This window comes from Pelophylax lessonae, assembly GCF_965119305.1.
Source record: "Pelophylax lessonae genome assembly, chromosome: 10".
In the NCBI taxonomy this organism is placed as follows: Eukaryota; Metazoa; Chordata; class Amphibia; order Anura; family Ranidae; genus Pelophylax; species Pelophylax lessonae.
Window position 1 is genome coordinate 91,901,340 of NC_138777.1, and position 12,430 is coordinate 91,913,769.

The window sequence follows — 12,430 nt, forward strand, 5'->3', positions numbered from 1 at the left end:
TTTGGGATTTTCTTGAACTTTCAGTGATATGGTAAACATGACAAACAGAGAAGATGGATCTCCCTAAGAGGGGCAAAGACAGCAATAGAAACAGACAGGGATTCTAATCCCTCTACACTCTATAGAAAACTATAACACAATCCTTTAGTTATAGTTTAATACACGATGTCACTGCTCTGATCGGCCATCCTTATATCACACTGACTCACCCACTACGTCTCCTCTTTTGTCCCCTACCAGTACCAGGGAGCCTGGACAGGTCCATTGGCTGCCCAACTAAAATGAGCAGTGCGCATGCGTAGAACTCGTGGTTGGCAGCCTCCTGTCTTCTTTCATTCTTATGAAGCTCCGTGCTATACAGCTGCCGGATGGCAAGTCCAATCTACTGCGCATGCTCAAAGTGGTCACCTGATGCTCGCTGTCTTAAAGGGGCAGAAGTGACATTGTGTTCGGGGTAAGATGTCCCGGGCTGTCCGGGATCAGTATGACCGGAGGTATCACGTAACCGAGACCCGAACACACCCCAAAGGATTCACAGAGTACAAGGTGATCGCTGAGGTGAGCGGACCCGACCTTGTGTGACCCCATAGTGTGTATGTGTCCCCTGTACTGCAATGCCAGCACCCCTCTCCTCCTCCATACACTGCTCACTGTCCGCTACCGGGCGATAAACACCGCTCCCTACCCGGGACTACACCACCCCCCCTACAGGGGAGATCAGGAAATACTCCATCACTGATCACTGCAGGAAGATTTACTATTCACCCCATACATGGGACAGGAGGATGGCAAGAGGACCTGTCATTGTATAGAGGAAGTGTAGAGGACCTGTCATTGTATAGAGGAAGTGTAGAGGAGCTGTCATTGTATAGAGGAAGTGTAGAGGACCTGTCATTGTATAGAGGAAGTGTAGAGGACCTGTCATTGTATAGAGGAAGTGAAGAGGAGCTGTCATTGTATAGAGGAAGTGAAGAGGAGCTGTCATTGTATAGAGGAAGTGTAGAGGAGCTGTCATTGTATAGATGAAGTGAAGAGGAGCTGTCATTGTATAGAGGAAGTGTAGAGGAGCTGTCATTGTATAGAGGAAGTGTAGAGATGCTGTCATTGTATAGAGGAAGTGTAGAGGACCTGTCATTGTATAGAGGGAGTGTAGAGGAGCTTTCATTGTATAGATGAAGTGTAGAGGAGCTGTCATTGTATAGAGGAAGTGTAGAGGAGCTGTCATTGTATAGAGGAAGTGTAGAGGAGCTGTCATTGTATAGAGGAAGTGTAGAGGAGCTGTCATTGTATAGAGGAAGTGTAGAGGAGCTGTCATTGTATAGAGGAAGTGTAGAGGAGCTGTCATTGTATATAAGAAGTGTAGAGGACCTGTCATTGTATAGAGGGAGTGTAGAGGACCTGTCATTGTATAGAGGAAGTGAAGAGGAGCGGCCATAATATAGATCTGATTCATGGTACATGAGGGTGGAAAGATTGACTGTCTGATGTGTGGTGTGTGCTGATCTGTCATGTATAATATAATATAAAAGGAAAGAGGACCTGTCTTCGTATGTGGTGTGCACTAATCTGTCATAATACTGTATAGATCTGATCCATGGTACATAAGAGTGGAAAGATTGGCTTTCTAATGTATGGTATGCACTGATATGTCATACTATATAATATACAAGAAAAGAGGAGCTGTCATTGTATAGAGAAAGTATGGAGGACCTGTCCTAATAAAGATCTGATCCATGTTACATGAGGGTGGAAAGATTGGCTGTCCAATGTATGGTGTGCACTGATCTGTCATACTATATAATATACAAAGAAAGAGGACCTGTCTTCTTATATGGTGTGCACTGACCTGTTATAATATAGATCTGATCCATGATACTGGAGGGTGCAAAGATTGGTGGTCTAATGCAGCCTTTTTCAACCAGGGTGGCCAGGCACTTTGTGGGTGCCTTGAAGCTTCTTCAGGGGCATTGGCAAAATGCTTAAAAATTGTTAAAATAAATTGTATACAAACCAGCGGTGGTGTCAAGCCCTGCCTTTTAGTTACACAAAACCACAGGTTTTCATTATGCAAAATTACAACTTTGTAGACGCTGGCATCCTAACAACCAATGACATCATCAGTTGATAAGGAGAATGTCTGTAGCCTCCACAGCATACTTGTTTGACCCTCCTCTGCCTCTCGCCCTCGGCACTGGGGTGACATTAGCTTACTGATGGAGAGAAATTGAGGGAGAATAGAAACATAGGAATACTGGTCAGTACCAGTGTGCAAAAGTGTATTTGCTTTGGAAGAATAAATCCCCGCTAAGGTTGGGTGTCCTATGTGTGTGGATGTTTCTGCATTATGTAAAACGATTAGAATAGTTTTTTTTTTTCATTTTAGAATGGGGTGCCTCGAGACTATCCATAATTTTAAAGGGTGCCTTGACTGAAAAAAGATTGAGAAACACTGCTCTAATATGGTGTGCACTGATCTGTCATAATATATAATACTCTGAAAACGAAAAGAGATGCTGAGCACCCTGCTCCTGCGCTTAGAACTGGGTCTTCAGGCTGCCTCTAACAAGGAACTCCACTTGGCATCCACTATGGCTAAGCTTTGCTGCCCTCAACGACCAGGGACGGTCAACCAAACACTGCAAATAAAGACAAAAAAAGGGGCGCACCAGCCTAGCGCATTATCCTCGGCGGGCTTTTTAATAACATAAATTTTAAAATCAGCTACTTACAAACATGCGTGATATTCCAGCATTTCAATTCCATAGAACAGTCTCTTTACAAAAGTCCAATGTCTCGTGGAGACGGAGGGCTGACGCGTTTCGAGGCCGTGCCTCTTCCTCAGGCTCTGAGGAAGAGGCACGCCCTCGAAACGCGTCAGCTCTCCGTCTCCACGAGACATTGGACTTTTTTAAAGAGACTGTTCTGTGGAATTGAAATATTATATAATATAAAGGAATAGGAGACCTTCTTATATGGTGTGCCCTGAAATGTCCTCATGTAATTCAATTTCATGGTACATGAGAATGGAAAGAGGACCTGTCTTTATAGAGCTGAATTATGATATTTAAGCATGGAGGACCGGTCTTCTTTTATAGCGTGCACTGACCTGTCCTTACAGTGGGGAAAATAATTATTTGATCCCCCTGCAGTTTTTGTAAGTTTTTCCACTTACACCTATGATAAAAATGATAGACCCATTATGTTTTGTATTTTAAATGATAGAGACAGAATATCAACCAAAAGTCCAGAAAACAAACACATACAACAAATGCTATAAATTAGGTTGCAGTTCAGTCAGTAAAATAAGTATTTGATCCCCAAGCAAAACATGACTTAGTACTTGGTGGAGAAACCCTTGTTGGCAAGCACAGAGGTAAGACGTTTCTTGGAGTTGGGTACCAGGTTTGCAGATCTCTCAGGATGGATTTTGGTCCACTTTTTTTTTTTTTACAGGTCTTCTCTAAATCCTGAAGGTTTCTTGGCTGTTGGTTGGCAACTCAAAAGTTCAGTTCCCTCCATAAATTTTCTATGAGATTAAGGTTGGCAGCTAGCTAGGCCACTCCATGACCTTAACGTGCTTCTTCTTGAGCCACTCCTATGTTGCCTTGGTGGTATGTTTTGGGTCATTGTCATGCTGAAAGACCCATGCATGACCCATCTTCAGTGTTCTGGCTGAGGGAAGAAGGTTCTCATCCAAGATTTTACAATACATGGCCCCATCCATTGGCTCCTCAATGCGGCAAAGTCGGTCTGTACCTTTAGCAGAGAAACAGCCCCAAAGCATAATGTTTTCACCTCCATGCTTGATTATAGCAATGGTGTTTTTAGGGTCAGGCAGCATTTTTCTTCCTCCAAACACGGCGAATCCCCCTCCCTCAAGAATTGTCATGCTAGAAGACCCATCCATGACCCATCTTCAGTGTTCTGGCTGAGGTAAGAAGGTTCTCATCCATGATTTTACAATACATGGCCCATCCATTGGCCCCTCAATGCGATAAAGTTGGCCTTAACCTTCAGCATCCCCAACGCAGCATGTTTCCACCTCCATGCTTGACTGTAGGGATGGTGTTTTTAGGGTCACAGTCAGCATTTTTCACACAGCAAGTCGAGATAATGCCAAAGATCTCAATTCGGGTCTCATCTGACCACATCACTTTTTTCCCCAATCAATCTCTAAATGCTTTAGATGTTCATTACCATGACTCTGCATGTGACTTCTTGAGGAGGGGGACTCGCCGTGTTTGGAGGAAGAAAAATGCTGCCTGACCCTAAAAACACCATCGCTACAGTCAAGCATGGAGGTGAAAACATGATGCTTTGGGGCTGTTTCTCTGCTAAAGGTACAGACCGACTTTGCCTCATTAAGGGGCCAATGGATAGGGCCATATATTGTAAAATCTTGGATGAGAACCTTCTTCCCCCAGCCAGAACACTGAAGATGGGTCATGCATGGGTCTTTCAGCATGACAATGACCAAAAACATACCACCAAGGCAACAAAGGAGTGGCTCAAGAAGAAGCACATTAAGGTCATGGAGATAACTGATCACAAGTTCTGAAGACTGATGCTAGTTGCTCCTAAGGCTGCATTCACATGTCAGCGTATTGATCGCGGGCAGAATCGATGCGATTCCGCCCGCGATCCCGCCCGCGATCCGGAAATCATTGCAAATCGCGGGACGCCTGTGCGTTGCCCGTGATTTGCAATAGCACCCCAAACGCTGTGCGATGTTGCCGCGATTTCCGCCTGCTGAGTCGCGGTAACATCGCGCAAAAAAAATCGCGGGACGCATTACGCTCCAAAGAAGCTCTTGTACTTGTTTGGGCGTAATGCGTCCCGCAATTTTTTTTTTTGCGCGATGTTACCGCGATTCGGCAGGCGGAAATCGCGGCAACATCACACAGCGTTTGGGGTGCTATTGCAAATCACGGGCAATGCACAGGCGTCCCGCGATTTGCAATGATTTCCGGATCGCGGGCGGGATCGCGGCGATTCTGCCCGCGATCAATACACTGACATATGAATGCAGCCTTAACCAGGGATCTCCAAACTATGGCCCTCCAGATGTTGCAGAACTACATGTCCCATGAGGCATTGTAAACCTCTGACATTCACAGACATGTTGGGAATTGTAGTTCCTGAACAACTGGAAGGCCATAGTTTTGGAGACCTCTGCTAAAGAAAGAAAATACTAAACTAGGGATAACTATGAAGGGAAAAGTATATTTCTATATATTTAGAAGTAGAAGATCTAAGCACAAGTAATCCTATTGTTGCTGTGCCTAGAGACATGTAGCTACCATGGCATGGATTAGTCCCCATGTGACCTGTAGGACCGTCAACTCTTGACACGTAAGTGTATATAGAACATGTGAGGACTGATTAGTCACGGATTCTGATCTTCAGTTATTCTTTCATAGACAGACATTTTAACACGTCTGCTGCTTGAAAAGAGACATTCTGCTCAAGAAGCCTTGAATATCAGCCAGCAAACAACCCACAATTCATTCAGGAAGCTAAAAAAAAATTACAAAACCTAGATTGTGAAAATGAAATCGGAGGTTATTCCTGGAAAATACAATATAGTACAGCCATCAGGGTACCATGACCAGGTACATCCTCATCTTTTAAGTCTGAAATCAAACTGTATGCAGAGCCAAAACTTTGTTTTGTAACATTGAAAGGGGTTTTTAAGATTATAAGGGGTTATACCCTGGCCATATTCTGGTCCTTGATGTTTGTATGAATTTTTTATGTTGTTATAAATTCATGCTTGGTTAAAAAAAAAAAAAAAAAGGTTTCTTTTTTGTGATAAAGCCACATTTGGGATTGATCGCCTGCAGCTGATCCCTAGTTGGGTGTTGACTATTTTAGCGGGTAGGCAATCCTGACTGGGATTATCAAGTCAATATGAAGTGCTGATGTAGTGTAAAACGTGTAGAATTTTCTCATGCTCTACAGCAGGCATGTCCAACCTGCGGCCCGGGGGCTGCATGCGGCCCAGAACCATAGGCAATGCGGCCCACTGCCCCCTGACAATTATTTTTTTTTAGCTGGAGAGGAAGGAAGTTGAGTCGGGAGCACGGCCACAGTGGTTTCCAACTAACTGTAGACAGAGGCCGCCTTGGAGGGGAGGGGGCGAGCGAGGCTGCATTGGATGGGCACACACTGGGCTGCAAGTGCTGTGCGATCTCTCGGCTGCTGCGGGAGACTTAGGATGTCTGCAGTCAGTGACGGAGCCGCTGCTTCCTGTATAGTTCCGGCTCTGTCACAAGCGGAGTGATATGAAATGCACCCCTCCTCCGCCTGTGACAGGAGCCATACAAGAAGCAGCGGCTCTGCTCTCTACCACAGCCGCTGCTTCCTCCAGCAGTACCCGCATGACCAGCAGTACCCGCCAGCAGTCTACGAAATCAGTAGAAAAGGTATGTGCGTTAGCGGCGGCGCGGGAAGGGCACAGCAGTGTTTTATTGCTTATCTACCTTAAATATAGTATATATTTTATATGCGGCCCGAGAAAATCTCTCTACACTCAATGTGGCCCAGAGATGCCAAAAGGTTGCACACCCATGCTCTACAGTGTCTTGGCGCAGTGATATGCTGTGTTTATGACTTAATAAAGACAGGTGTTTTTGGAGTGCAGCCCCACTCCAATCCGGACCTTTGGATTCTCTACCGTGTTTAACGAGAAGAGCTGAGCTTGCACTCAAACAGGAAGCGTGTGCAGGACTGTGACAGCGGGCCCACCTGGAACAGCACTATATGGTTTAGAAGTTTTTTTCTTGTGTTGGGTAGAATGTGGAAGGGCTAGAACCTCTGTTTTTTTCTTAATTTTTGCCTGTGTTGCTGCTACAGAATTTTATCCTTACTATTGTTTCTGGTGACCTCTGACTTCAGCACAAAAAGTGCTAGGAAAACCAACACTTTAGGGCCCTTTCACACGGGCGGTGTCCATTCTGTTTAGCAGGGAATCTGTAAACAGATCTAGTTCACATCTGGGATGTCCATTCAATTTTTTTCCCTGTATTTTGAAATGAACTCATGTTAGGTCTATGGAAAGGTGGCTGTACCAAAGTTAGGTCTATGGAAAGGTGGATGTACCCATGTTAGGTCTATGGAAAGGTGGATGTACCCATGTTAGGTCTATGGAAAGGTGGATGTACCCATGTTAGGTCTATGGAAAGGTGGATGTTCCATGTTAGGTCTATGGAAAGGTGGCTGTACCAAAGTTAGGTCTATGGAAAGGTGGATGTACCAATGTTAGGTCTCTGGAAAGGTGGATGTACCCATGTTGGGTCTATGGAAAGGTGGATATACCAATGTTGGGTCTATGGAAAGGTGGATATACCCATGTTGTTAGATCTATGGAAAGGTGGATGTACCCATGTTAGATCTATGGAAAGGTGGATGTACCCATATTAGGTCTATGGAAAGGTGGATGTACCCATGTTAGATCTATGGAAAGGAGGATGTACCCATATTAGGTCTATGGAAAGGTGGATGTACCCATGTTAGGTCTATGGAAAGGTGGATGTACCCATGTTAGGTCTATGGAAAGGTGGATGTACCCATGTTAGGTCTATGGAAAGGTGGATCTAAACAGACATGCATTAGTTTACATCCTTTTACCTTCGATCTTCCATGTTCAGGTCCCAAAAAAACTGAAATGGATGCAAACCTTTTTCCATTTTCTTTTTTTTTTTTTTTTCTCTGATTTAAACAGACTTGGAGGTAATTTAATGCAAACTGATGCATGTCAATTAACATCTGCCTACCCTTAGACTAACATTGAGCTTACTTTCATATCCGCCTGAAAAACTCACAGGCAGATCTAAACAAATTGCTCATCTGAAAGGGCCCCTAGAGTTGTAAAGAGGAGGTGATAGGGAAATCCTCCATGGAAGAAACCTGTTCTGGTGACAAAGAATATTCTCTTGCTTTGGAGAGATCTCCTCTACTGATGGACAGGAAATAAAGAGAGACCAATTCAGAAAAAAAACCCAGACAGGGGTCCTAACCCTTCCCTACACTGTGAACAACTAGAAAAGTTTTGTCTTCACATGAACTTTAAGATTTGTTTAATCTTTGAGTGTCGTACTGTAGATGGGATGTCTCCTACCATGACGTACATTTGGTTATTGCATACTCGGAAGTAAACACGTCTTTGCCCTAAATGGTTCATGTACTTTTAAAACACATTAGCAACAAGGCATAAAAAAGAGCTTTTGCAATTAGAATTTCTTTGTCTTTTCTTCCTCTTTCTGTTTTTGAGAGCTGTTGTCTTTGCCTCAGACTAGTGTAAAGCTCTGTTTGCTTTCTGTGTGTCTGCACTGTAACTGCAGATAAGAAAAAGGAACAAGGAAGGTTTCTGTTTGTCATGCAATTCTGATATCTTTACGAAGCAAAGATTTTTATGATGCACCACATTTATTTAATCCTTGGAGACCACATGCTGCTACACAAATGCAGTCCCTGCATGACTTTAGCCAAATACTCTCCATATTTCCCATTTTCCTGCCTGCCTGGAGTTTGCATCTTCTCCCTGTGCTTGTGTGGGTTTCCTGGCTGTTTACATTGGCCCCACTATACAGTTGGGTCCATATATTTGGACACGGGACAATTTTAGTTTATTTTTTATTTTTCCAGGTATTTACCAAAGCATTCTCAAGCTATAGTTACATAATGGGTATGGGCTAAAAGTGCACACTCTCAGGTTTAATTTGAGGGTATGTACATCCAAATCGGAGGAAGGGTTTAGGAATTGCAGCTCTTAAGAATAGCCCCCCCCCCCTCCTTTTTGAAGAGACCAAAAGTAATTGGACAGTGGAATCAAAAGCTGTTCCATGGCCAGATGTGGGCTCAGTGGCGTAGCGTGGGGGGTGCTGGGGGAGCCAGCAGCACCGGGCGCAAAATCTGGGGGGGGGGGCGCATCCCGCGGCCGCACCAGTGTCACTTAAACTTTAATATATAGTACTGCTATCTTCCGGCGCTCCAGCTGCCATCTTCCCGCTCATTGATGACCAGTGTAGGGGTCAGTGAAGGTGTCAGGTAGGTCAGTGTGGGAATCAGGAATGTCAGTGTAGTGATCAGGTCGGTTAGTGTAGGTTAGTGTAGGAATCAGGTAGGTCTCTGTAGGTGTCAGTATAGTGATCAGGTAGGTTAGTGCAGGAAACGGGTAGGTCGGTGTAGTGGTCAGTGTAATTGTCAGGTAAATTTGTGTAGTGGTCAGGTAGGTCTGTGTAGTGGTCAGGTAGGTATGTGTAGTGATCAGGTTGGTTAGTGCAGGAATAAGGTAGGTCAGTGTAGTGGTCAGTGTAGGTGTCATCGTAGTGGTCTGTGTAGTGGTCTAGTAGATTTGTGTAGAGGGTGCAAATTACTTACCTTGCCCCGGGCGCTGACAACCCACGCTACGCCACTGTGTGGGCTACTCCTTCGTTATTTCTTTATCAATTAAGCAGGTAAAAAGGTCTGGAGTTGATTCTAAGTGTGGCATTTGCATTTGGAATCTATTGCTGTGAACGAAGCTGTTTAATGGAGCTGTCCATGCAAGTGAAACAGGCCATTGCAAGGCTTCAAAGAATCCATCAGAGAGCAGCAACATTAGGAGTTGCCAAATTAACAGTTTTGTACATTTTGAGGGAAGAAGAATGCACTGGTGAGGCCAGCAACATACTGTCCACTATGGCCTGGACGTCCACTGGAGGCAACAGCGGTGGATGATCGCAGGATCCTCTCTATGGTAAAGAAAAACCCATTCACATCATCCAAACAAGTGAAGGACACTCTCCAGGAGTTGGGCATATTATTGTAAGTATATTATAAGTCTACAATCAAAAGGAGACTTCACATGAGCAAATACAGGGGGTTCACCACACCGTGCAACCAAAGCCAGATTAGACTAAAAAGCCAAAACCATCTAAAAAAAAACAGACCAGTTATGGAAAAACATTCTTTGGATGGAAACTAAGATTAATCTGTACCAGAATGACGGGAAGAAAAAAGTGTGGAGAAGGCTCGGGACAGCTCATGATCCAAAGCACAAAACGTCATCTGTAAAACATGGTGGAGGCAGTGTGATGGCATGGGCATGCATGGGTCATTGGTGTTTATTGAGGATGTGACAGAAGCAGCTGGATTAATTCTGCAGTGTTTAGAGATATACTGTCTGCCCAGATTCAACCAAATGCAGCAAAGTTGATTGGATGGCGTTTCACAGTACAGATGGAAAATGATCCAAAACGCACTGCAAATGCAACCCAGAAGCTTTTGAAGGAAAATAAGTGGAATATTCTGCAATGGCTGAGCCATTCACCTGATCTCAACCCAGTTGGGCATGCATTTCACTTGCTGAAGGCAAAACTAAAGGCAGAAAGACACTCAAACAAAGAAGAATTGAAGACAGCTGCAGTTAGAGCCTGGCAAAGCATCAGAAAGGAGGAAACCCAGTCTTTGGCTATGTCCATGGGTTCCAGACTGCAGGCAGTCATTGCCAGTAAAGGATACTCAACAAAATATTAAAAATGAACATATTTTTTTCTGATTATGTTAATTAGTCCAATTACATTTGAGCCCCTAAAAATGGAGGGACTGTGTATAAAAATGGTTGCAGTTCCTAAGATTATTTACTTATGTTATTATGTATATTATGTATATTATTTTACTTATTTATGTTCAACCCCTTGAATTACAGCTGAAAGTCTGCACTTCAAATTAATTTGGATTGTTTTGTTTTATTTTATTCTGGTGGCGTACAGATCCAACAGTATGAAAATTGTGCCTGTGTCCAAATAATATACATATATACTGTATCTCACAAAAGTAAGTACACCCCTCACATTTTTGTAAATATTTTATTATATCGTTTCATGTGATGACACTTTGCTACAATGTAAAGTAGTGGGTGTACAGCTTGTATAACACTAAATTTGCTGTCCCCTCAAAATAACTCAACACACAGCCATTAATGTTTGAATCCCTGGCAACAAAAGTGAGTACACCCCTAAGTGAAAATGTCCAAATTGTGCCCAATTAGCCCTTTTCCCCTTCCGGTGTCATGTGACTCATTAGTGTTACAAGGTCTCAGGTGTGAATGGGGAGCAGGTGGGTTAAATTTGGTGTCTTCGCTCTCACTCTATCATACTGGTCACTGGAAGTTCAACATGGCACCTCGTGGCAAAGAACTCTCTGAGAATCTGAATAAAAAGAATTGTTGCTCTACATAAAGATGGCCTAGGCAATAAGAAGATTGCCAAGACCCAAAACTGAGCTGCAGCATGGTGGCAAAGACCATGCAGCGGTTTAACAGGACAGGTTCCACTCAGAACAGACCTTGCCATGGTCGACCAAAGAAGTTGAGTGCATGTGCTCAGTGTCATAGCCAAAGGTTGTCTTCAGGAAGTAGACGCTTCCAGCATTGCTGCAGAGGTTGAAGGGGTGGGGGGTCAGCCTGTCAGTGCTCAGACCATACGCCGCACACTGCATCAAATTGGTCTGCATGGCTGTCGTCCAAGAAGAAAGCCTCTTCTAAAGATGATGCACAAGAAAGCCTGCAAACAGTTTTCTGAAGACAAGCGGGATAAGGACATGGATTACTGGAACCATGTCCTGTGGTCTGATGAGACCAAAATAAACCTATTTGGTTCATATGGTGTCAAGCGTGTGTGGCGGCAACCAGGTGAGAAATACAAAGACAAGTGTGTCTTGCCTACATTCAAGCATGGTGGTGGGAGTGTCATGGTCTGGGACTGCATGAGTGCTGCCAGCACTGGGGAGCTACAGTTAATTGAGGGAACCATGAATGTCAACATGTACTGTGACATATTGAGGAAGAGCATGATCCCCTCCCTATCAGAGACTGGGCTGCAGGGCAGTTTTCCAACATGATAACGACCCCAAACACACCTCCAAGCTGACCACTGCCTTGCTAAAGAAGTTGAGGGTAAAAGTGATGGACTGGCCAAGCATGTCTCCAGATCTAAACCCTATTGAGCATCTGTAGGGCATCCTCAAACAGAAGGTGGAGGATCTCAAAGTCTTTAACATCCAACAGCTCCGTGATGTCGTCATGCAGGAGTGGAAGGGGGCTCCAGTGGCAACCTGTGAAGCTCTGATAAACTCCATGCCCAAGAGGGTTAAGGCAGTGCTGGAAAATGGTGGCCACACAAAATATTGACACTTTGGGCCCAATTTTAACTTGGGGGTGTACTCACTTTTGTTGCCAGCAGTTTAGACATGAATGTCTGTTTGTTGAGTTACTTTGAGGGGACAGCAAAGTTACACTGTTATACAAGCTGTACACTCACTACTTTTACATTGTAGCAAAGTGGCATTTCTTCGGTGTTGTCACATGAAAAGATAGAAGAAAATATTTACATAAAAGTGAGGGGTGTACTCTCTTTTGAGAGTTACTGTATATGGACCTAGCTGTATG

At 44.1% G+C, this 12,430-nt stretch overlaps 1 protein-coding gene across 1 annotated transcript in view; it reads left to right on the plus strand.

Moving 5' to 3' along the window:
* Nucleotides 1-397: 397 nt before the first annotated feature.
* SNX15 (sorting nexin 15) overlaps nucleotides 398-12,430 on the plus strand; it is a 46,383-nt gene continuing 34,350 nt past the window's right edge. The window contains exon 1 of the mRNA XM_082270562.1: nucleotides 398-558. Within this exon, the coding sequence (XP_082126688.1) occupies nucleotides 460-558 (99 nt within the window). The 5' untranslated portion in view covers nucleotides 398-459. The remainder of the gene's footprint in view (nucleotides 559-12,430) is intronic.